A 26,486-nucleotide genomic window follows, 5' to 3' on the forward strand; every position below is an offset into this window, starting at 1 on the left:
TTTTTAGATTAATAAAAGTGTCTGGATCAGTTTGTGAGCACCTTGACTAATTTTATAGGTCCTAAAATTAATGACCATGTAAACCTCTAGTAGCCGTAAAACTCAAACTAGTAATATCTAGAGAACAAACCCAGAAATTTAAGTGAAAAATGAAAAAAACCAAACAACAATAAGGCTTGCTTGGAACAACAATACAAGAGAGTTATTAGAGTGAAATTGGGAGAATATATAAATCTAAAAAAACAAATTAAAATTTACACTTGCTTTTTGCTTTTTAAACTACGTTTCTTTTTTATTTAAAAAAGGGTTAAGACATTAAATTTACACTTGCTTTTTGCTTTTTAAATTACGTTTCTTTTTTTAAAAAAAAAGGGTTAAGGCGCTAATGACAAATTATATGCGGTGATTAAGGATGAGATAAAGGAATCCCACTCCATTATAAAATATGCTAAATATATGGGAGGAGGAATAGTGTTGTTTAGAACACTTTATTTTTATTATTATTTAACTTTTTTATTTGTAGTTTTAGTTATATTAACATGGTTTTATATATTGATTTTTTTAACTTGTATTCTCTTGTATATTTAAAATATAAATGAATATTTTGATGATAAACTGAAGATGAATTTTGCGAAATAGAACATTATTTGTAGTAAAAAAATAAAAGAACGACCAAATTTTTCTTAAAAAAACTACCATATACTAAAACATCATGAAGGAGGAATAATGCACTCTTTTCTTTTCTTTTTTTACATTAAAAATTATTTTGGAATCCGTCCACAACGCAACACGAGCCACTGGTATTCTCGATAACGAGTTAGCGGTTGTTGCAAATTTGGTGTTAAGACCTAATAAAAACATTACTTACTAGTCAGCCCGCAGGTAGACCGAAACCAGTGTTGATGAGATATGTTTTCCTCAATTATTTAGTTTTCAATTAATTTAATTTTTATTAACAACGTGCATGCTTGTTAGATGCTATCACCTATCTAGTACAATTACATTTAATTAAAGCACTCTTGAACCAAATCAAATGATTAAAACTAGTTATTTTACTCATGTTATTCAACAATTTTTTAGTAAAAAACATAAATATAAAAGATTTTTAAAGATATTAAAAAAATTAATTATAAATAAAAAATATTTGCATTTAATTAAATATATCGAGAATCTTTTATATTAATAAATATAAATTTGCATTTAATTAAATATATCGAGAATCGTTTATATTAATAAATATAAAAAAATAAAATATTAATTTGTTTAGAATAATTTTTTTCAATAAAAAAATTTATGTGTAAATATTATTAATGTGTTTTTTGATATTAAGTGAAAAATGTAATAATAAATTAAAATTTTAATATTTATATATAATAAAATATGGTAAAAAATTAAACATGTTAATAAAAATATATAAAATCTTAATTTAACCAAGTAGCCAACGAATGAAACAACATTTTATAATCACTACAGTGAAAAAAATCAAACGAATTACAATTATACCTCTTTCAGTTTTATGTATAATAAATCCATTAAATTAATACGTATACCTTATTTATTCTATCCTTTATCCCCACCGTAATCAATACTGTATTGCACAATCTCTATGCTACCCCTCATGAAGGGCTGCTTTTATGAAAATTCAGATTTTATTTCCTGAACAGGAGCACTGTTTAATTAATCGAGGGCACGCAAGGCAAGGATAATTCTGTGTCAAATCTCCATTTATTTCATCAGCTCAGAGTGGCAGATGTCACGCTCACAACCATTTATCATGGCATTATAGAAACTCTTGGTGGGCCATCTGTGATGATTAGAATATGATTAGGAGTGTTGTTGAGATTATTTTTTAAAATGTTTTTTATTTTAAAATAATATTTTTTAAAAATTATTTTTAATATCATTTTATAAAAAAATATTAATTTAAATAAAAAATAAAAAATATATATTATTTTTTAAAAATTTAAAATATAAAAACAAATACGATGTAAATAATAGCAAAACTCCACATTGCGTGGAGGCTTGATCATCGTCAAACGTACCAAACTCCCACTTGTCACGTGCCAACCTGCCCTCATTTCTTGAACTTGATCATAAAAAATTTCGGTTATTCACGTGCATCACCTACCCCCAGCTCACTCTCTCCTCTCATTCTCTTATTTATACCGACCACACTCTGCTTTACGAGGTATAGTATTTCTGTTAGCTAACTCTCTTGAATAGCAGCTCCCACGTCGCCATAATTAAACCAATATCTAGCTAGGGTTCTTCTCGGAGCTTAATATTTATCCCTTTGGGATAATTTTCTTGTTCTAATCCGGCCAAGAAAAGATCAGTATGGTGACCGTCGACGAAGTTCGGAAGGCTCAACGGGCCGAGGGCCCTGCCGCGATCTTGGCTATCGGAACATCAACCCCTCCAAATTGCGTTGATCAAAGCACGTACCCTGACTACTACTTTCGTATCACAAACAGTGAGCATAAGGTCGAGCTTAAAGAGAAGTTCAAGCGCATGTGTAAGCCTTATAACTTATATTTAGCTAACAACACCACCTCGGTATTTAAATTCCATGCTTAATTATATGTTTGTTTGAGGATTTCCGTTTGATAAATTTCCAAAGATTTTCCATGACACCCACACACGTATATATAATCTTGCTTCTGGCAAGTGTAGCATATCATCAAATTTTATACCATAATATGTCTTAATTGATATTGTAAAATATTTATATGAATAATTGGGATCAGGTGTTTTGTTATTAAAGCAACAATTGATATTTTCTATGAGATTATTTAAGAGTCTAGTGGAAGTTATTTTTTAAAAAAAAATTATTTAGAAATACATTAAAATAATATTTTTATTTTTTAAAATTAATTTTTAACATTAACACATTAAAACGATCCAAAAAAAATTAAAGCTAATTTTTTTTTTTTAAATATAGTTAGATCGCAATACCACATAATATCTATATTTGGTTTATATTATAGCTATTTTTTACCTATTTATTTAATTAACTTTAAGTTATATACTCGCCGAAGGTTTCTACATGGATTTTTGGAAATGAAGTTTTGTAGGAGCTAATTAATATCCTCAAAGATATCTAAAACAGTATGTCGTTATTGCTATGAAAGTAGAATTGCCAAAATTGAATTAGAACAGATGCTCTCTAGTTTGTTAAACTAACTAATATATAAGCGAATAGTATTTTCTATATATATTGAAGAGGGAAAAAAGTCACTGTCCCTAGTAATTTTTGGCGTTATCTACACGGATTTTTTCCAATTTTTTTTTAAATTACTAAATAAAACTCCATAAATTCATGGATGCTCTAATTCTGCGTATTGAAGGGTGCAACGGCTGATCATATCCTTTATTTTTATTTTGCCATGTATTTCAGGCGAGAAATCCATGATCAAGAAGAGATACATGCACTTGACTGAGGAGATCTTGAAAGAAAATCCTAGTATATGCGAATACAGGGCACCTTCATTGGATGCTAGGCAAGACATGGTGGTGGTGGAGGTCCCAAAGTTAGGCAAAGAAGCAGCTGCTAAGGCCATCAAGGAATGGGGTCAGCCCAAGTCCAAAATAACCCACTTGGTTTTTTGCACAACCAGTGGTGTTGACATGCCCGGGGCTGACTATCAACTCACTAAGCTCTTGGGTCTCCGCCCATCGGTAAAACGTTTCATGATGTACCAGCAAGGTTGTTTTGCTGGCGGGACGGTGCTTCGTCTAGCTAAAGACCTTGCCGAGAACAATAAAGGTGCTCGCGTGCTAGTCGTGTGCTCAGAAATAACAGCAGTGACATTTCGTGGCCCTAGTGACACCCACCTCGATAGCCTTGTTGGACAAGCGTTGTTTGGTGACGGCGCGGCTGCTATCATAATAGGCGCGGACCCTGTGCCCGCGATCGAGAAGCCTTTGTTTGAGCTGGTGTCTGCAGCCCAGACTATTCTACCCGACAGTGATGGGGCTATAGATGGACATCTTCGTGAAGTTGGGCTTACATTTCACCTGCTCAAGGATGTACCTGGGCTTATTTCAAAGAACGTCGAAAAGAGTCTGACCGAGGCTTTCAAGCCCTTGGGCATCTCGGATTGGAACTCCCTTTTCTGGATTGCGCACCCTGGTGGACCTGCAATCCTGGACCAGGTGGAGGCTAAGTTGGAGCTTAAACCTGAAAAACTGCGAGCCACTCGACAAGTACTGGCCGACTACGGTAACATGTCCAGTGCATGTGTGCTCTTTATTTTGGACGAGATGAGGAAGAAATCTGCCGAGGATGGGCTTAAATCTACTGGAGAAGGGTTGGAATGGGGCGTCCTTTTCGGGTTTGGGCCTGGTCTTACTGTTGAGACTGTAGTGCTCCATAGTGTGGCTACTATCTAGAATCTGCGACTGTTGATTTACATGGTCACCGTGCATTTCCACTTCCATGGCCTTTTTATTTTACTGGTCTGTTCTTCGTTTCTTTTAAAAATTATCTCCTTTTCTATAGCACGTGTTGGGATGTCAATGCTATTTGTGGATCGAGTTTCTACTGTTTTTATATTTTAACTGTTATTTATAGAATAAAAAATGTTAATTTTTATATTATATCCATTAAGCATTGTGTATCCACTCAAATATATATATATATATATATATATATATAAAGATATATATAAAGATGCATTTTAATTAAATTTCAGGTTAGATAATCTAATCATGTGATCCGGAGAGGATATTTTACAGAAGGAAAGTGCTTGCAATCTTTGTTAAAGAGGGTTTTGTAAATGCGTTACAAGGGTAGTTTTATTCTCTCTCTTTGGTAACACTGACAGAGGTAAAGATTGTTATGAACATAATGCTTACCTTGCCAATATATTTCTTTCCAGGAAATTCTTATCATTGGATTTACTGATCCCTTCATTCAATGAATTATATTTTTCGGAAACAATACCACCAATCCACCTAATATTTATCTTAATGGTAAATTTATAAATAAAATCATCTCGAATTAATTTATTTTATAATAATTAACTTTCCATTGGACTCATGCGTTACAGAAATCCACCTGTAACTTAAAATGATTAATCAAATATTATACAAATTTTTAAACACAATTTAGAATAGGCTTACGTACACAACTTACAAATATTAATTAGATAGCTTATATATAAGAATATTAGATAGTTTATATATCTTCTTATATATCAAATGGTACTCTAGTGAATTGCTTTTTTAATTTTTTGAAAAGATAAATTATGTTTAATAGTTACTCTTTATCCTCTTTTCTTTTATATTAGATAAGTAGCTTCTGCGCTATATTATAGGCTGAGTCATAGATTTTTTAATATAAAAAATCATATTTAAGTGATGATAACTTAAGTTAAAATAAATCTATTTAAATAATGCGTGATATAGAATATGACATCGAAATAACCTCGTAGGAAAAAAAGTTAAAAAATCATCAAACTTGAGGCACAATAACCCAAAGTTAAATAATAAAATTCAAAAAAAAAAATTCAAAAACATAACATCAAAGAAAACACCTTCAATCAACATGAGTTAACTTGATAAATTTTTGACCTGTGATATGAGATAGAGATTAAAAAAAATTAATTTTTTTCTTAAAGGCCAATGTCAAGCAAAAAGAAACGCTAGAAAAAAAAAACTGAGTTAATTCGAGTTAACTTGATTAATATGCACTCGAGATGACAACACAACATAAGAAAAAAAATCAAAAAATCAAAAAGCTCAAAAATTAATAATTCAATGTTAAATGATAAAATTAAAAAATAAAATTAATTTAATAAAACCCTTAATCAACCCGGGTTAACTCAATCATTCCACCTAGGATAAACTCACAGAAAGGAAAGTGGGATAAATAACGAAGCTCAAGACATAAAAATCCAATTTCGAATGATAAAATTGACACACACACACACACACACATATATATATATATGAAGGACCTAAAAACAAGAACTAACTTAAATCATGCTAATATATGAAACTAGAGACTCAAGTTAAGAGATAAGGATTACTTTGTTGAAAGGCAAACATACAAATGTTCTAAAGTAAGTTTTCCGGTCATAAAATTTAGGTCACCAACCTAATAGAATCAGGTTTGGTTTTATTTTAATTATGAGATAAAAATATTAGCAACAACAATATATAGACCAAATTAAAAAAAAATGATCACGATAATTTGAGAATAAAATATTTTTTCAAAGGAAAAAACGATATAGCTCAATTATATCCCATTAAATACAGAAAGATAAAATTAGGTGAAAAAAATCCCTAAAACAATTGATCTGATTCAAATGGAGTTAGCATGAAAAACTCGTAACTTCGATAAGTAAGGTTGAGCCAACTCAGGTTGTTCCATCAAACTCATGGTCTAAGTTATAAAATCAAAATAACTCGATAGAAAAGAAAACAATAAAAATCACAAAGATCATTTTTAAAAAAAATAAAACAATGTCAACTTGTGTTAACTTTTTAAATTTGTGATTTAGGTCTCTACATCGAAAACATCCTATCTAAAAAAACCACAAAACCCAATTCATAATCAATTAAATATTAAATGATAAAATTAAAAAAAGAATTTCAATTACATAAACCGACTTAAGACAAAAAAAAATAGAAAATAAAAGAACAAAGATCAAAATTAAAATACAAAATAATTTTGATCTTTGATTGAAATGTGAGACTTAAAAGAAAAATCAATTTAACCAAAAAAAATGAGGATCAAATTTGAAATAAGATATACAAACAAAATTTTCATTGAAGGGTAAAATTGAAAATAAAAATCAATTTAGCAAAAACCCAAAAAAAAGTCAAAAGAATGAAGATGAAATTGAAAAAATAATATATAATAAATTGTGATTGAATGATAAAAATCAAAACAAAAAAGCCTTTTGTAGAAAGGCCAAGAATAAAAATTAAAAATTAAAAAATAGGGATTAAAAATGAAATACCAACTATAAAGAGGGTGAGATAGTAATTTTTAGAGGAGGAGGGAGAAAAAAAATAACTCATCAGTTATCAATCACCCCACCAATACCAATACGCACCGCAAAAGTAGAAAGACATGACAATAATTCTAGCAAAACAGTAAAAAAGTATTGTCTACTGTTGGGAGCCATCACATACTTTGTCTACAGTGCATGAGTGCCTCCCACATGCCTGCACCTTTTTCCTATTAATAGAATGTTTAATCTATGAAAAAGCCTGCATAACCCTTCATGCTCGTGGACACATGTTTTATTTTTTTATTTCAATGGTAAATTGTTATTTTAATGTGTTTGAAAGGCTGAAAATGCATAAATTTCCTTTCTTTTCAGTTCCAAAAATATTGAATTTAATAGGAATTCGGTCATTTTACTATACTTGAAAAAAATATGTAACCCTAATCAATTCGTTAATTACTAATAGGCTCTCGAAAAATTTCAACACCCAAGATCAAGGCATTTGACTTTTTATGAAAGGAAAAGGCATCATTATACTATTCTGGTAAATAATGCAAATAAGTGTCTATAGTGTTTTTCAATGTCCTCTTAGCTTTTGTTAATAAAATTTAATTTTTTACATCCACCCACATTTAATTTTTTTTACTATGCATCTTTCTCTAACCAAGTCACATTTTCTTTTTGTATTATTATTAACATATGTTTGATAATGTAATAGTTTTTGTGATTATATTTTTTAAAAATTAAATTTTAGAAAAGCTATAAATTATAATCTTTTCATAAACAAGGTTTCAAGAGAGAGTTTTTAGTTATATCCATTAAAAATTATGGTATATGTTGATTAACTCAACACTTAAAATTATAATTAGAATAAAATGCAATTTTAACTACACTTCACAGTAAATTTTTATTGGAAAAAAAAATCTAAAAATATAATACTCCTTTATGCTATTTGGAGTAACTTTATCTATTCCAATAAACAGGAGCAAGTATTATCTTGTGCTTATAGGTTCTAATTTATTGGGATCACTTACCAATTATATCTTTTGAGACCAGTGTTAGAAGGTTATTGTTGGTATACTAATTCTCACTTTTTCTTAATTAAGTTTATTTATTTTCTTTTTATTTTATTGGTTTTAATGTACTTACTTTTTCAAAACTCTATTAAAATCTTTGTCAAGCAGAGAAGAGATTTCATTACTAGTGCACTAAATTTGAAATGGTCAGAGTTAAAAAATACATAATCAAAAAACAGAAAAATTAACACAGTTTAGATAATTGTACTTAATTAAAAGTTCTTAAAGTCAGCAAATAAAAAATAATCAAGACCAATATAGTTTATTAAAAAAAGACAGCAGAAGAAAGAGGAGGAAAAGGTTGTATACTATTGCGTGTGATATTTATTGAATCGAGCTTCTGAGTTGTATAGATTTACAACTATTATCTTTACGAGCTATAATTAATCAATACTCAGTACTGTCCCATACCTTTTAAATTTTTTCTATTATTATTATATTATTATATTATAATTATGATAATATAAGTTTCCCCGTACTTTTTTGACTTTTTCTATTATTATTATTATTATTATTATTATTATTATTATAATAAGATATACTAAAAAACATGAGTTGTCTTCTTTTTTTATTTTAATTATTTTTTGTTTTGTATGCCTTTATGGTTTTTTTTTTGCTTTTTTTTGTGTTTTTTATTTTGATGAATTTTTTTTGTTTAATTTAGCTTGTTAATGTTGATTTTTTATTTATTTAGTTATCAGATTTTCATGATAAAGATTCCGAGTTTAACTGGTTAAAGTGATTTGACAAGTTAACCTGAATTTTTTTCTTTTTAATTAGTTTTTTTTTTTAGTTTAGTTTTTTAATGTTAATTTTTTTTATTTAATTATTAGACTTTCATTATACCTATCCTGGGTTTGAAGGGTTAACCAAGTTAATTCTAGATTAACTAGTTAATTTTTTTTATTTAATTATCATTTTTTTATGAAGTAAATATCAGGTCTGACATATTAACTTGGTTTAAACGGTTAACCCAGTTAATTCAAAAAATTTTCTTTTTATTCATTAGTTTTTTTTTATCGGTTTTTTTATTAATTTATTTAATTATTATACTTTTATGACACGACCTTGCAGCTAGACTCACATCCAATGCTCTAGAGTCCGCTGTTGTAGGCAGATTCCTTAAACTTGAGTCATGTAAGTTTAATATTATTATTACTATTATAAATATTACTATTGGGTCAAGTGTTGTAGCTAAACCCAAGACTTTTGAGTATATCTTTGCAGAAAGACCTAACACTCTTGGATCTTAGTATTTTTTTGATATTTTTATGCAAGAAAAAAAAATTAATCCGTGATGTATGTCTTTGTTTTTTCCTTCTTTTTTTTCCCTTTTTAAGTCTTTTACTGTGGACTGCATCGCGCAATCCACAACGAAAAAACTTATGTATTTAGTTTATTTTTTTGTTTATAGTTTTTTAATATTATTTTTTTTGTTATTTAATTATCAGACTTTCATGACAAAGGTCCCAGGTTTGATGGGTTAATCTGGTTTTTGACAGATTAACCCAGTTGATTTAGATTTTTTTTCTTCATTAGTTTTTTTCTTCTTGTAGCTTTTTTTATCCTTGCTTTTTCCTTTTTAATTAATCTTTTTTATTTAGTTCATTAATATTAAATCTTTTTTTTATTTAATTATCACATTTTCATGACATAAATTCCAGGTTTGACAGGTTAACCCAGTTAATTCAGATTTTTTTCTTTTTTCACATTAGTTTTTTTCTTTCGATTTTATCTTTTAATACTGTATGCAATTCACAATAAAAAGGATGATGCCTTTAAATTGTTTTTTTTTTCCCGTTCACTATGAACTGCATAGTGCAGTTTACAGTGAAAAGGCTGATACTTTTTTTAATTAATTTTTTATTATTTTGTTGGTGTTAATTTTTTTTATTTATTTATCAAACTTTCATGACATGTATTTTGGGTTTGATAGGTTATACCAGTTGATTTAGACTTTTTTCTTTTCTTTTTCTTTATTAGTTTCTTTCTTTTTATAATTTTTTTCTTTTTTTAATTAATTTTTTTCATTTAATTTAGTTTGTTAATGTTTAATTTTTTTTATTTAGTTATCAAACTTTTATGACACGGATTCCGGGTGTGACGTGTTAACTTGGTTTGACGGGTTAACCCAATTAATTCTGGTTAACGCGTCAATTTATTTTTCTTTTTAGTTATCAAATTTTCACTACAGGAATCCAAGGTTTAACGGGTTAATCTGTTTTGAATGGTTAACCCAATTAATTTAGATTTTTTTTTCTTTTTCTTTATTTTTTTTTTTAATTATCATATTTTTATTACACAACTTTACAACTAGATTCATATCCAAGGCTATTAGGTCTATTATTGCAGTCAGACCCACCTAAACTTGGGCCATACAAGTTTAATATTATTATTAATATTATAAATATTACTCTTAAATCAGGTGTTGCAGTCAAACCCAAGACTCTTGGTTATAACTTTATATAAATACTTAATATTTTTAGATTTTAATTTTTTAGATATTTTTTATATAAAAAAATTAACTCACGACATCGCGTGGATCATATAACTAATCATTAGGGAAGGGATGTTGCTTGCGCACCACGGCCATAGACCAAAGCATAAATTCGCCCAGGAATTCATGATATGTCTATAGTTTGTTCACCTATAAGACCTTGCCGACAAAGATTATGCAAGACTTTCCTCGTGATGGGGGTATTTAATAATAGGATTGTAATTATTTTTTAAAGTATTTTTTTTATAAATATATTAAAATAATATTTTTTATTTTTAAAAATTTATTTTTTATATCAATATATTAAAATAATCTAAAAAATTAAAGAAATTAATTTAAAATATATAAAATAAAGTTTACATTTAAATATTTTTAAAATACAAAACTGATTGCAAATAACCTTAAGCACAACCACTTCCACTTACCTGCCAAGGCTTAATCACTTGGGCCTCTTGCAGTAAGAAACTCAAGAAGGATAGAAAATTAATAGATGGCCATTTCCACAATCTTTCTCTTAGCATTTTGAAATTTTCTCATTTCTTAAAAAAACTTGCTAATTTAAGTTTTTTCAAAAAAATATTTTTTCTTATTTCTTAGATTTTTCAAAAAAAAAATGATGGTTGATTGTTTTACTTTTTCCCCTAAAGATCTATAATTTTTTCAAAATAAATTATTACTTTTTTTACTTCCTAATTCCTACACATATAAATAATTTCCATTAAGATTTCTCTAAAAATCAAGATCCTTTGAGATATATTAGTTGTTGTACATATAGAATTTTATTTAGTGTTCAATTTTTCAAAATTTTATTCAATTGGGTTGATTAATAAAATTCTATATATACAGCATGGGATGTGACCAAATCTTTCTTTGCTAGAGTTCATTTGTCAAAATTGATGCATAATAAGGGGCTATTCTTGCACCTTAAGCCAATTTTTGATAGCTAAATGCCAAGAAAATCCACATCACGTCACATGCCATGCCAAAAAAATGTGAGAAATACTAAATAATAATATTCTTGTCACCCTGAAACTTTCCGTAAGCTGTGATGTGCCATTACAGCCAGCATTCAATATGGAGTCACTGGTAGACTGGTTAGAAAGGCATTTATAAAGCACGTGAGCATCTCAGCTAACCCTTCTTTATACTTGTAGTTGGAACAAGATCCCAGCTAACCTCGCGCTATCTGTGCTTTTACTCTATATAAAAGCCACATTCTCTTCGAACTTCTCAAACGCATCCTATCTAGCTCTCGCAGCAGCTACCTAGCTAGGCTACTGTTGTGGTGATTCGTGTGATTTAATTTCTTTGTAATCTTTTCCACCGAAAAAAATAATGGTGACCGTTGATGAAATTCGGAAGGCGCAGAGGGCAGAGGGCCCTGCCACCATCTTGGCCATTGGAACATCAACCCCTCCGAATTGTGTTGATCAATGCACCTATCCTGACTACTATTTTCGGATCACAAACAGCGAGCATAAGGTGGAGCTTAAAGAAAAGTTCAAGCGAATGTGTAAGACTGACTTGTGATCATTAAGCTATTGGCATTTCCATTACACAGATATTACTTCATGATCATTTTTCTTTAGAGATAATTTCATCGCCTTGCTTGTTCTTACAGCTGCTAGATCATGTCCCATAATTCAGTTCTGAGAATCTAGTTACCCGCCAAGGATTCCTCCATAGATTTTGGAAATGATATATAGGATCGGGAGCATCGTGGAATTAATTTAGATGGCTAAATCGCGTGCCCTTTCTTGAGGAATACTCGTGAAAATAAAATTTGTCCAAATATATGTGAATTAGTGATGAGTGAAAAACATTTCCTATAAAAAAATTATCTTGGCCTTTGGTAATTTTGGGGCGTTATTGCACTTTAATATTCCATCCTTGAAAGAAAAACCAGCGATGTCCTGCTTGTCGTGCTAGATATTTATGAAATTTTATTTTGCCATGTATTTCAGGCGAGAAATCCATGATCAAGAAGAGATACATGCACTTGACCGAGGAGATCTTGAAAGAAAATCCTAGTGTATGCGAATACATGGCACCTTCATTGGATGCTAGGCAAGACATGGTGGTGGTGGAGGTCCCAAAGTTGGGCAAAGAAGCAGCTGTCAAAGCCATCAAGGAATGGGGCCAGCCCAAGTCCAAAATAACCCATTTGGTCTTTTGCACAACCAGTGGTGTTGACATGCCCGGGGCTGACTATCAACTCACTAAGCTCTTGGGTCTCCGCCCATCGGTAAAACGTTTCATGATGTACCAGCAAGGTTGTTTTGCTGGCGGGACGGTGCTTCGTCTAGCTAAAGACCTTGCCGAGAACAATAAAGGTGCTCGCGTGCTAGTCGTGTGCTCAGAAATAACAGCAGTGACATTTCGTGGCCCTAGTGACACCCACCTCGATAGCCTTGTGGGTCAAGCGTTGTTCGGCGACGGCGCGGCTGCTATCATAATAGGCGCGGACCCTGTGCCCGCGATCGAGAAGCCTTTGTTTGAGCTGGTGTCTGCAGCCCAGACTATTCTACCCGACAGTGATGGGGCTATAGATGGACATCTTCGTGAAGTTGGGCTTACATTTCACCTGCTCAAGGATGTACCTGGGCTTATTTCAAAGAACGTCGAAAAGAGTCTGACCGAGGCTTTCAAGCCCTTGGGCATCTCGGATTGGAACTCCCTTTTCTGGATTGCGCACCCTGGTGGACCTGCAATCCTGGACCAGGTGGAGGCTAAGTTGGAGCTTAAACCTGAAAAACTGCGAGCCACTCGACAAGTACTGGCCGACTACGGTAACATGTCCAGTGCATGTGTGCTCTTTATTTTGGACGAGATGAGGAAGAAATCTGCCGAGGATGGGCTTAAATCTACTGGAGAAGGATTGGAATGGGGCGTCCTTTTCGGGTTTGGGCCTGGGCTTACTGTTGAGACTGTGGTGCTCCACAGTCTGCCTGCCGCAATTTAGAAGCTGCTTCTGTTGATTTACAAGGTCACCGTGCATTTCAACCTTCACGGCACTGTTTTTCTTCAATTTGGTTTTATTTTCTTTTCCCTCCGTACCTTTTTTATTCGAGCTTTCTCTCTTCTGAGAGAGCCAGAAGTGTGGAAGAGATCAAAATTGTTGTGTCTTGCTTTACCTTCATAATAAATTGTATTTGAAAAGCTCTGTGAACAGTTAATTTTATGATCGTACCACCGGTACTACAAATCAAAACCTATATTTCTTATCATGTCGCCTCGAAGAGACAGCGTGCCTGTAGTGCTGTTAACCTAGGATTCCAGTGTTGAGAATAAAACCTCAGTGCATGTTGGGAATTTGGAAGCATGCATATTCCAAGGAAGGATCTCTTTCTAATATTCCCTTCGAATCACACAGCATTGATTAATCAAAGCATTGTTTTTGTTGGTGGAATCGGTTTCTATGAGAAACTGTTTTCTACCTTTCATCGAATTATCTTTTCAATTAAATATATTTTAATTTTATATTTATTTTTTATCTTAAAACACTAACCACTCACCATCTTTACAGTTCTCATGCTCACAAACAAACCAAATTCAGATCATTGTCACAGAAAAATTAAACTACAAAAAAGATTGTTCAGAGATACAAGGGAATAATTAGAGATCACTTTCAAGGGGGACAAAATCATGTTGATTAAGTAACTCATTCACAAAGGTCAGAGACTGGATAAAAAGGTGTATGCATATAATGGAAGAGATGCTCATTTGACTGTGTGGGAAATTCGTCTAAAGGGCATTGGCATAATCATAATATGGCAATCGAGTGGTTCTCCTGCCCTCTCTCAACGTTATGCTAGTTTCATTTTCAGGTAAGGTTTACTGTTTTATTTGATTGAGAGGGCTCTTGCTTTATACTTCTCCACAGTAAGACAACAGGCTCCTTTTTCTTTCTCTTTCGGAAGATAACATGCGAGTAGTGCTATCTTGCCTAGCATTTTCATGGAAATCGCTTAAAGGTCTCTGTATATTATATGGAACAGGTGGCCGGATCCATCAATTTAATAATTGAGGTTTGAGGTATTTTTAAAACAAAATTAGCATACTTGCAGTACAACTTTTAAGCGAAGTGGCCGGATCCATCAATTTAATAATTGAGGTTTTCTTCTTCTTCTTTTTTCCTCCACCGACAACCATCCTTATCATAGCCTGAGTCGCCATTCTTACATAATCCCCTCACTTTTTCTATCATCAATTGGCCACCAAGCAGCCATCAAGACTCTCTCCCTCTTTTCCTTAACATTTTCTCTCATCTGCAACTTTTTCTTCTTTCTTTTTTAGTTGTAGTCGCTCCAGCCAACTCCACCGTATTTTTCACCGCCGACTTCAGGTCATCCTCCCCACTAGCCAGCCATCACCGCCACACCAGATGATTTGCTACTCTTCCGCTGGTTCTTCATCTTTCTCATTAGAGTTTCACTATTTTGAATAGTGGAACGTGAATTACAATTCATGTCCGCAGTTCATGCAAGGGGACAATGCTATCTTTTTTTTTTTTTTAATTTAAAAAGTTTTTAAAAAATTATTTCAAAAAATTGTGATTTTCTCACATATTTTTCTATCAATTTTGTATAATATCGGATAATGTATTCACACTATAAAATACAAATTTGGTATTAAAATACTCAGTTACCTCTGAAATTATTAAAAAATTCAAAATATTTTCAAAAAAAAATCTCAAAAAAATTTTAAATCAATTTCCATTTTCAAAAAAATAAAAAAATATTTTGTTGTATATGGCCAAATCCTGAAATTTTTCGAAGCATATTTTTCATAAAAAACAAAAATTATATTTTTTTCATGTTAAAAAAATCTAAAAATGGATATCGTAACTAGTTTATGATTATCCATTAGAATTTGGCCAATATGTCAAAAATCTTTTTCCAATCTTTTTTTTTTTAATGCAGATGTAGACTTTAATATCTGTGGAGTGTAAAATTACATGATAAAGTACATCCTCAGGCATTAAAGATATAAGATGTAAATAAATACGATGCTAAAATTCAGACTTTAGAATAGTTAGAATTTTATCAAATAAGTTAGAGACTCTCTCACGAAGATAAATTTATCTTGAGCTTTAGAAAAGACTAATAGATACCCAACTCATAAAAAAATAGTAATGAGCCTTAGAAAAGACTAATAGATACCCGACTCAGAAAAAAATAGTAAAATAACAATGTAGCTTACCTTAGGTAGGGTGCATTGGAGGGGATGTGTCTTTCTCTTGCACAGCAGTCCCTTACTTAGACTCTCGTAGGCCATAGGTTTCTAGTGACTATAATACTAGGTGACGACTCCTAAACATTAATAATAATTTTACGGTGAAATCCAAAACCCTTTCCAACATATAATACCTCATATAGGAGGCACGACAACAGCCTCAGTCGTCGTTAGATGACATCGCGCCGGCTTGCATCCCGCGACAATGATAATTTATTTTGTAATAATTAACTTGCTATTGTGCTCATGCGTTACAAGAATCCACCTGTAACTTAGAATGATGAATCAAACATTATACAAATTTTTAAACGCAATTTAGAACAGTTTAGGAGATTTTATATAGGCTTATGTACACAACTTATAACGATTAATTAGATAGTTTATAAATCTTCTTACATATCAAATGGTATTCGAGTGAATTGCTTTTTTCATTTTTTGAAAGGATAAACTATGTTTAACAGCTATTCTTTATCCTCTTTTCTTTTATATATTAGATAGATAGCTTATACTACGTTATAGGCTGAGTCAAAAAAATTTCAATACAAAAAATGATATTCGAGTGATGATAACCCGAGTTAACACAATTCTATTTAAATAAGACATGATATGGGATATGACATCGAAATAATCTCGCATAAAAAAAAAGTTAAAAAAATCTTTGAACTCAAGGCCAATAACCTAAAGTTAAATAATAAAATTGAAAAAAAAATCAATTTCAAATAACATAACATCAAAGAAAGCACTCCCAATCAACATGAGTTAACTTGATAAATTGATCACTTGCGATATGAGATAGAGATTATAAAAATTAATTTTTTGCTTAAAGGTCAAAGTCAAGGAAAAAGAAATGCTATAAAAAAACAAAGTTAACTCGGGTTAACTTGATTAATCCGCACTCGAGATGACAACACAAGAAAAAAAAAGCGGAAAAACCATAAAACTTAAAAATCAATAATTCAATATTAAATGATAAAATTAAAAAAAATTAATTTAATAAAAAAACCCTTAGTAAACCCGAGTTAACTCAACTTTCCCACTACCTCGGATAAACTCACAAAAAAGAAAGTGGGATAAATAATGAAGCTCAAGACACAATAACCCAATTTCAAATGATATATATATATATATATATATATATATATATATAAAGGATCTAAAAAAACAAGACCTAACTTAAATTAGGTTGATATATGAAACTAGTGACTCGAGTCAAGAGATCAGGATTACTTCGTTGAAAAGCAAACACCAAAAAGTTGCATAGTAAATTTTCCGGTCATAAAATTTAGTCACCAACCTAATAGAATCAGGTTTGGTTTTATTTTAATTATGAGATAAAAATATTAGCAATGATAACATATAGACCAAATTAAAAAAAAAAATGATCATGATAATTTGAGAATAAAATATTTTTTCAAAAGAAAAAATGTTAGAGCTTAATTCTCATACCATCAAGGATAAAATTAGATGAGAAAAGGCCCTAAAAAATTGATTCGATTTAATTGGAGTTAGCATGAAAAACTCGTAACCTCGATAATTAGGGTTGAGCTAACTCAGGTTAGCCCATCAAATTCATGTCTAAGTTATGAGATCAAGATAACTCGATAGAAAAGAAAATAATAAAAATCATAAAGACCATTTAAAAACAAAAAAATAAAATAATATCAACCTGTGTTAACTTTTCAAACTTATGATTTGGCTCTCTATATTGAAAACATTCTATCTAAAAAACCATAAAACTCAATTCATAATCAATTAAATGTTAAATAATAAAATTAAAGAAAGAATTTCAATTATATAAGCTGACTTTAGATAAAAAAAAAAAGAATAAAGATTAAAATTGAAATACAAAATAAATTTGATTTTTCATTGAAAGGTGAGATTTAAAATAAAAGTCAATTTAATAAAAACAAAATGAGAATCAAATTTGAAATAAGACATACACACAAAATTTTGATTAAAGTGCGAAATTAAAAATAAAAATCAATTTAGGAAAAGATGAAAAAAAGTCAAAAGAATAAAGATCAAATTGAAAAAATAATATATAACAAATTAGAATTGAATGATAAAATTTAAAACAAAAAAAACTTGTGTAGAAAGGCTAACAATAAAATTTAAAAATTAAGATTAAAAATGAAATATCAACTATAAAGAGGGTCAAGTGGTAATTTTTAAGGGAGGAGAGAGAAAAGAAGAAAAAAAACCTATCAATTACCAATTACCCCACCAATATTGATATGCATCGCAAAAATAAAAAGCCATGACGACAATTCTAGCAAAATAGTAAAAAATTATTTTTTGTTGCTAAGAGCAGTCGCACACTTTGTCTAAAGAGTGCATAAGCACCTCCCATATGCCTACACCTTTTTTCTATTGATATAATATTTAATTTATAAAAAAGACAACATAACCCTTCATGAAATTGATGATAGCAAAATAAATCATAGTGAAAAAACTTGAAAAACTTGTGGACACATGTTTTATTTTATGATTTCAATGTTATTTTAATGTGTTTGAAAAGGCGAAAAGGCATAAATATCCTTTCTTTTTAGTTCCAAAAATATTGAATTTAATGAAAATTCATTTTTCTATACTTAAAAAAAAATTCCTAATAAATTCTTTAATGGCTAATGAGCTTTGAAAAAAGATCTAAACCCGAAGATCAAGGCATTTGAATTTTTATTGAAGAGAAAAGCATCATTACATTGTTATAGTGAATAATGCAAATGAGCATATGTCTATGGTGTTTTTTAATATTCTGTTAGTTTCTGTTAATAAGTTTCATCTTTTTTTATCCATCCATATTTTGTCTTTGTTTGACTACGCGTCTTCTTTAACCAAGCTTTTTTTTGTGTATGTGTTATTAATACGTGTTTGATATTATAACAACTTTTGCGATCATGTTTTCTAAAAAGTAAATTTTAAAAAAATTATAAATTATAATTTTTTCGTAACCAAGATTTCAAAAGGGTGTTTTTAATTCTATCCATGAAAAACTATGATATGTGTTAATTAACTCAACACTTTCAAAATTATAAGTGGGGTAAAATATAATTTCAACTCACTTCATTACAAATTTTTATTAGCACGTACAAGGAAAAAAAAACCCTAAAAACATACTATACCTTTATGCTATTTGAAATAACTTTATTTTTTAAACTACAAAACAACGCCATATCAAAAGCTAGAGGTAACATATTTTCTCTTTCCAAAATATTTATTCCAAGAAATAGGAGGGAGTATTCTCCTGTGCTTCTAGGTTCTAATTTATTGGGATTACTTATCAGTCATATCTCTCGAGACCAGTGTTATAAAGTTACATTGTTGGTATACTAATTCTCACTTTTTCTTAATCAAATTTATTTATTTATTTCTTTATTTTATTGGTTTTAACACACTTATTTTTTCAAAACTTTATTAAAATATCTGCCAGGTAGAGAAGAGATTTCATTGCTAATGCACTAAATTTGAAATGGTTAGAGTTAAAGAATACATAATCAAATAACATAAAAATTAACACAATTTAGATAATTGTACTTAATTAAAAGTTTTTAAAGTTAGTAAATAAAAAATAATCAAGGCCAATATAGTTGATCGAGAAAAAATAGCAGAAAAGGAATGAGGAAGAGGAGGAGGTTGTATACTATTACATGTGATGTTTACTAAATTGAGCTTTTGAGTTGTGTATATTCATGGCTTGTAACCTTTATCTTCATGTGGTATAATTATAAGGGATGGGATGTTGCTCGAGTACCTTACCTAAAGATCATAGCATAAATTCACCCCAAAATCCATGACATGTCTATAGCTTGTGCACATATAAGACCTTGTCAACAAATATTAAGCAAGACTTTCCTCATGATAGGGATATTTAATAGTAGAATTGTAATTATTTTTTAAAGTATTTTTTTTATAAATATATTAAAATAATATTTTTTTTAAAAATTATTTTTAATATCAAAGTATTAAAATAACATGAAAATATTAATTTAAAATAAATAAAATAAAATTTACATTTAAATATTTTTAAAATACAAAATTGATTGTGAAATAACCTTAAGCCAACCACTTTCACTTACATGTCAAGGCTTTACCACTTGGGCTTCTTGTGGTAAGAAACTTAAGAAGAGTAGAAAATTAATGGTTGGCCATTTTTATAATCTTTCTCTTAGAATTTTGAATTTTTATTTTATTTTTTAAAAAAACTCACTAATTTAAGTTTTTTCAAAAAAATATTTTTTCTTATTTCTTAGATTTTTCAAAAAAAAAATGATGGTTGATTGTTTTACTTTTTCCCCTAAAGATCTATAATTTTTTCAAAATAAATTATAACTTTTTTCACTTCCTAATTCCCATACATATGAAAATTTTCCATTAAGATTTCTCTAAAAATCAAGATCCTTTGAGATATATTAGTTGTTGTACATATAGAATTTTATTTAGTGTTTAATTTTTCAAAATTTTATTCAATTGGGTTGATTAATAAAATTCTATATATACAGCATGGGATGTGACCAAATCTTTCTTTGCTAGAGTTCATTTGTCAAAATTGATGCAAAATAAGGGGCTATTCTTGCACCTTAAGCCAATTTTTGATAGCTAAATGCCAAGAAAATCCACATCACGTCACATGCCATGCCAAAAAATGAGAGAAATACTAAATAATAATATTCTTGTCACCCTGAAACTTTCCGTAAGCTGTGATGTGCCACGACAGCCAGCATTCAATATGGAGTCACTGGTAGACTGGTTAGAAAGGCATTTATAAAGCACGTGAGCATCTCAGCTAACCCTTCTTTATACTTGTAGTTGGAACAAGATCACAGCTAACCTCGCGCTCTCTGTGCTTTTACTCTATATAAAAGCCACATTCTCTTCGAACTTCTCAAACGCATCCTATCTAGCTCTCGCAGCAGCTACCTAGCTAGGCTACTGTTGTGGTGATTCGTGTGATTTAATTTCTTTGTAATCTTTTCCACCGAAAAAAAAAAATGGTGACCGTTGAAGAAATTCGGAAGGCGCAGAGGGCAGAGGGCCCTGCCACCATCTTGGCCATTGGAACATCAACCCCTCCGAATTGTGTTGATCAAAGCACCTATCCTGACTACTATTTTCGTATCACAAACAGCGAGCATAAGGTGGAGCTTAAAGAAAAGTTCAAGCGAATGTGTAAGACTGACTTGTGATCATTAAGCTATTGGCATTTCCATTACACAGATATTACTTCATGATCATTTTTCTTTAGAGATAATTTCATCGCCTTGCTTGTTCTTACAGCTGCTAGATCATGTCCCATAATTCAGTTCTGAGAATCTAGTTACCCGCCAAGGATTCCTCCATAGATTTTGGAAATGATATATAGGATCGGGAGCATCGTGGAATTAATTTAGATGGCTAAATCGCGTGCCCTTTCTTGAGGAATACTCGTGAAAATAAAATTTGTCCAAATATATGTGAATTAGTGATGAGTGAAAAACATTTCCTATAAAAAAATTATCTTGGCCTTTGGTAATTTTGGGGCGTTATTGCACTTTAATATTCCATCCTTGAAAGAAAAACCAGCGATGTCCTGCTTGTCGTGCTAGATATTTATGAAATTTTATTTTGCCATGTATTTCAGGCGAGAAATCCATGATCAAGAAGAGATACATGCACTTGACCGAGGAGATCTTGAAAGAAAATCCTAGTGTATGCGAATACATGGCACCTTCATTGGATGCTAGGCAAGACATGGTGGTGGTGGAGGTCCCAAAGTTGGGCAAAGAAGCAGCTGTCAAAGCCATCAAGGAATGGGGCCAGCCCAAGTCCAAAATAACCCATTTGGTCTTTTGCACAACCAGTGGTGTTGACATGCCCGGGGCTGACTATCAACTCACTAAGCTCTTGGGTCTCCGCCCATCGGTAAAACGTTTCATGATGTACCAGCAAGGTTGTTTTGCTGGCGGGACGGTGCTTCGTCTAGCTAAAGACCTTGCCGAGAACAATAAAGGTGCTCGCGTGCTAGTCGTGTGCTCAGAAATAACAGCAGTGACATTTCGTGGCCCTAGTGACACCCACCTCGATAGCCTTGTGGGTCAAGCGTTGTTCGGCGACGGCGCGGCTGCTATCATAATAGGCGCGGACCCTGTGCCCGCGATCGAGAAGCCTTTGTTTGAGCTGGTGTCTGCAGCCCAGACTATTCTACCCGACAGTGATGGGGCTATAGATGGACATCTTCGTGAAGTTGGGCTTACATTTCACCTGCTCAAGGATGTACCTGGGCTTATTTCAAAGAACGTCGAAAAGAGTCTGACCGAGGCTTTCAAGCCCTTGGGCATCTCGGATTGGAACTCCCTTTTCTGGATTGCGCACCCTGGTGGACCTGCAATCCTGGACCAGGTGGAGGCTAAGTTGGAGCTTAAACCTGAAAAACTGCGAGCCACTCGACAAGTACTGGCCGACTACGGTAACATGTCCAGTGCATGTGTGCTCTTTATTTTGGACGAGATGAGGAAGAAATCTGCCGAGGATGGGCTTAAATCTACTGGAGAAGGGTTGGAATGGGGCGTCCTTTTCGGGTTTGTACAAATCAAAACCTATATTTCTTATCATCTCGCCTCGAAGAGACAGGATGCCTGTAGTGCTGTTAACCTAGGATTCTAGTGTTGAGAATAAAACCTCAATGCATGTTAGGAATTTGGAAGCATGCATATTCCAAGGAAGGATCTCTTTCTAATATTCCCTTCGAATCACACAGCATTGATTAATCAAAGCATTGTTTTTGTTGGTGGAATCGGTTTCTATGAGAAACTGTTTTCTACCTTTCATCGAATTATCTTTTCAATTAAATATATTTTAATTTTATATTTATTTTTTATCTTATAACACTAACCACACACCACCTTTACAGTTCTCCTGTTCAGAAACAAAACAAATTCAGATCTTTGTCACAGAAAAATTAAACTACAAGAAAGATTGTTCAGAGATACAAGTGCCCCACAAGCTAGTTACATCCATGCTCTGCCATGACAGGTTGCACCGACATGTAACATTTCTTTGATAATTTTTTGTGGGGGCCGGCGGCGTGGTGCTATAGATTTTATTACAATACAATCGGACTCCAAAAGCTTGAGAAAAGGATATGGTAAAGGGAATAATTAGAGATCACTTTCAAGAGGGACAAAATCATGTTGATTAAGTAACTCATTCACAAAGGTCAGAGACTGGATAAAAAGGTGTATGCATATAATGGAAGAGATGCTCATTTGACTGTGTGGGAAATTCGTCTAAAGGGCATTGGCATAATCATAATATGGCAATCGAGTGGTTCTCCTGCCCTCTCTCAACGTTATGCTAGTTTCATTTTCAGGTAAGGTTTACTGTTTTATTTGATTGAGAGGGCTCGCGCTTTATACTTCTCCACAGTAAGACAACAGGCTCCCTTTTTCTTTTTCTTTCGGAAGATAACATGCGAATAGTGCTATCTTGCCTAGCATTTTCATGGAAATCCCTTAAAAGGTCTCTGTATATTATATGGAACAGGTGGCCGGATCCATCAATTTAATAATTGAGGTTTGAGGTATTTTTAAAACAAAATTAGCATACTTTCAATACAACTTTTAAGCGAAGTGGCCGGTTCCATCAATGCAACTCAATAGACTACGGTTAATGATGGTAATATTGCTCGTGTTGATGGAAACTTGACAAAACATGACTTGACAAGGATAGATGCGGGAGATATTTTTCTTTCTAGATAGATGAAAAGAGACGGCTTGTTTTCGTAGTTTAACTTGTTTTTGGCTTGAAAAATATATTTGATTATTAACTAAGAATCTAAAACTAATTATATATATTCATAAATATTGTTTTTTATTTTTGATTTAGTATTTTATTCTTATAAATGATCTCTTAAAATATATTTGTTATTTAATTTTTTATTATTATTTACATTCATGTATAGATTAATACTTTTTTAATCTTATACTAACTATTACATCAATTATTATACCCCAATTATTATTAAAATATATAATCTTTATTATATTTTATTTTATACAAATATCAACTTTTTAATCCATAATTATATTTTTTACTCGATATTAAAAAATATATTAATAATATTTACAAATTAAATCTTTTATGTTAGAAAAAAATTTATTCCCTAGTCAGACAAGTTGAATAAATAAATTGATGTTTTATTTTATTTTATATTTATTAACATAAATAATTATCAATATTTTCAATTAAATATATACATAGATTTTTTTATTTATAATTAGGATTAAAAAAACACATTAAAAAAGCTTATATATTTTTTTTTTGTCAAAAAGAATTATCTGACTTACAATTTAGTCGTGAGCCAAATAGTTAGTTTTTATATATGATTACAAATCTAAATGTTTATCTTTACATGAAAAAATATATTTTAAATAGTACTTAGCAAAATATATGTTAATTAATTTTTTTAAATAGTAATCTATATATATATAACCTGAATGTAACGATCCATGTATTTTACCAAACACAAACAATTCCCTGATAAATCGGTATCATCAGAGCTGAACTTAATTTTCATGGTTGAGCAAAGAAACCAATCCTTAAGCTTTGAACTGCGCCGAGCTCAGATTGTTAAATACTCTTATTGCAAGGGTTGTGCTCCGATTATTTAAATGTGCTCATATGCGATGAAAGAGACTTGTTGGGTGTCCTTATGAATGTTAAATATATCTCACATAAAAAAAAATATAAGAAGCCATAACTCAATAATTTAGGTTTTCGGATCGGAGTTGATGTCCATCTCCATGCATAAAGCCATTATACTTGAACACGAACAAACACTCTCAGGAGAACCCAGCTTAGGTCAAATGGTCATACATGGGCTATTACACTGCTGTCTTTAATGCAAACACTCTTGTTCCAATCCACGTCTACTATTAATGTCTCTAAACAAATAATAATTAATTTCATGCCACGGGATACACACAGTATTATTTTTAAAAATATTTTTTATTTAAAAATATATTAAAATATTTTTTTTATTTTTTAAAAAATTATTTTTAATATTAACATGTCAAAATAATATAAAAAACTATAAAAAAATAATTTGTCTTCTAAATTGGCAAGAAGGCGCGCTGCTTAATTATGGAGATGTAGTTCGATTCATCCAGTCTTGACAGTGCTATAGCTTACTGGGCAACGAGGCTTGGGCTCGGTACGAGGAGAATAGAGCCCTCGGGTTTTCGACAGACCATTCAATCTGGTTGTGGCTAGAAGAATAACTAATTGGTCATCCATTTGAAAAAAAAAGTGGACACCGTGTTGTTTTGGGATATTCTATAGTGTTTTTGAAGGAAAAAAAAAACCCTCCTCTGTTAATAATGTTATTTTTCTCTCTATAGATATATTTTATACCATCAACTAAATCTAAATTCCTTTTCAGAATAAATTTAAAGATACATCCTGTTTATTTATACCGATTCTATTTAGTATTGGTCTCAAAATCTTGACTACAATGATCATTTGATCCACCCTACCCTCTTATGCTTTATTTGATTCTTCTTGTAAAATAATTAATGCTTGATGAAATAGCTATATTTTTTCTTTTTGAAACTATTCAATTGTAAAAAACATTAAGAGACTCGAGGTTGTTTCACTGACCAATAAGACACTTCAACTTTTTTTTTTTCCCGTGTTTCTGTCTTTTTTGTAAAAAAAAAAAACTTCCCTTGGCTAGGTTTTTGTGTTTTAAAAAATTTGACCTTCAATAATTTTTTATTTTTTTAAAACATAATTCCTTTATAATAAATTAATTTATCTTTGAACTTGCTAATTTATTTTACTTGATACAAGTTTCTCCATATATTAGAAAAAATTTTCTATTGTTTGATTGGACACAATCAAACTTAATGTTATACATTTAAAATAATCAAAGTACTAAAACTTAAATTTTAAATAAAAAAATCACAACCTAAATTAAATGACCAAGAGAAAAATAACTAGCATGTGTAACAAAAATGCTAACAACTTAGAATGATCTTAGGATTGTGAATACGCATGCAATAACTACCAAACTTTAAATATAATGTTTTATAGTGCTGATGAAATCATCTTACTCGGTGATGTGTGAGGATGAAAGCCTTTTGGTATAGCTTCGACAATTTTTTATTTTTTAGGATGAAAGCCTTTTGGTATAGCTTCGATGATTTTTTTTTTTTTTGGTTTTTACATCTAACTTTTGTTGTTTTTTATGTAAAATTTTACATTGTTATTTTTAGTAATAATTACAATTTGATATCATAAAATCAATGCCCAGCTAATCATGAAATAATATTTTAAATTACAAGTACATGATATAAAAAAATATTAAAAAATAATAAAAATACAACATAGAAAGAAAAAATAATTTATCATGGGTTGCAATAGCTACCCACAATATTTTATTTTTTCTTTAATTTCTTATCTGTCACTTAATTTATTTTTCTCTACAATCTAATCATTTTAGTTAAGTTAATTGGAGATTGTATTTAAGTTTTTATTTTGGTTGATTTTACACATGTCCTTATAATTTTAACAATAATTTTAGATATTAATTTAATGTTCAATTTGACAAAATAAAATTTAAATTTATTTATTTAAATCAATTGAAACTTTAAAGATATAGTTTTAAACTAAAACAATATCCGTTATTTGACATACTAAAATGAAAAATTGATATTTATAATACATTAATACTATTCCAACATG

The 26,486-nt window shown here is 30.6% G+C and overlaps 3 protein-coding genes and 1 long non-coding RNA gene across 4 annotated transcripts; 3 read left to right on the forward strand and 1 right to left on the reverse strand.

Moving 5' to 3' along the window:
- Positions 1-2,176: 2,176 nt before the first annotated feature.
- On the forward strand, positions 2,177-4,599 carry LOC105132584 (chalcone synthase 1-like). The gene is made up of 2 exons (XM_011036155.1): positions 2,177-2,515; positions 3,398-4,599. The coding sequence occupies exons 1-2, from the start codon at positions 2,338-2,340 to the stop codon at positions 4,390-4,392; spliced, it is 1,173 nt and encodes a 390-aa protein (XP_011034457.1). The 5' UTR covers positions 2,177-2,337; the 3' UTR covers positions 4,393-4,599.
- On the reverse strand, positions 4,236-13,513 carry LOC105132583 (uncharacterized). Its single transcript, XR_843600.1, has 2 exons — positions 13,442-13,513; positions 4,236-4,342 (listed from the first exon to the last, which is right to left on the reverse strand). It is a non-coding gene; the product is annotated as an uncharacterized LOC105132583 (long non-coding RNA).
- LOC105132582 (chalcone synthase 1-like) lies at positions 11,768-13,691 on the forward strand. Its single transcript, XM_011036153.1, has 2 exons — positions 11,768-12,045; positions 12,497-13,691. Exons 1-2 carry the CDS (start codon positions 11,868-11,870, stop codon positions 13,492-13,494), a joined length of 1,176 nt encoding a protein of 391 aa, XP_011034455.1. The 5' UTR covers positions 11,768-11,867; the 3' UTR covers positions 13,495-13,691.
- Positions 13,692-14,045: 354 nt separating this feature from the next.
- LOC105132585 (chalcone synthase 1-like) lies at positions 14,046-22,495 on the forward strand. Its single transcript, XM_011036156.1, has 3 exons — positions 14,046-14,057; positions 20,681-20,933; positions 21,385-22,495. Exons 2-3 carry the CDS (start codon positions 20,756-20,758, stop codon positions 22,404-22,406), a joined length of 1,200 nt encoding a protein of 399 aa, XP_011034458.1. The 5' UTR covers positions 14,046-14,057; positions 20,681-20,755; the 3' UTR covers positions 22,407-22,495.
- The last annotated feature ends 3,991 nt before the right edge of the window (positions 22,496-26,486 follow it).

The sequence above is a fragment of the Populus euphratica genome, unplaced genomic scaffold, assembly GCF_000495115.2.
Source record: "Populus euphratica unplaced genomic scaffold, PopEup_1.0 scaffold87.1, whole genome shotgun sequence".
NCBI classification, from domain to species: Eukaryota; Viridiplantae; Streptophyta; class Magnoliopsida; order Malpighiales; family Salicaceae; genus Populus; species Populus euphratica.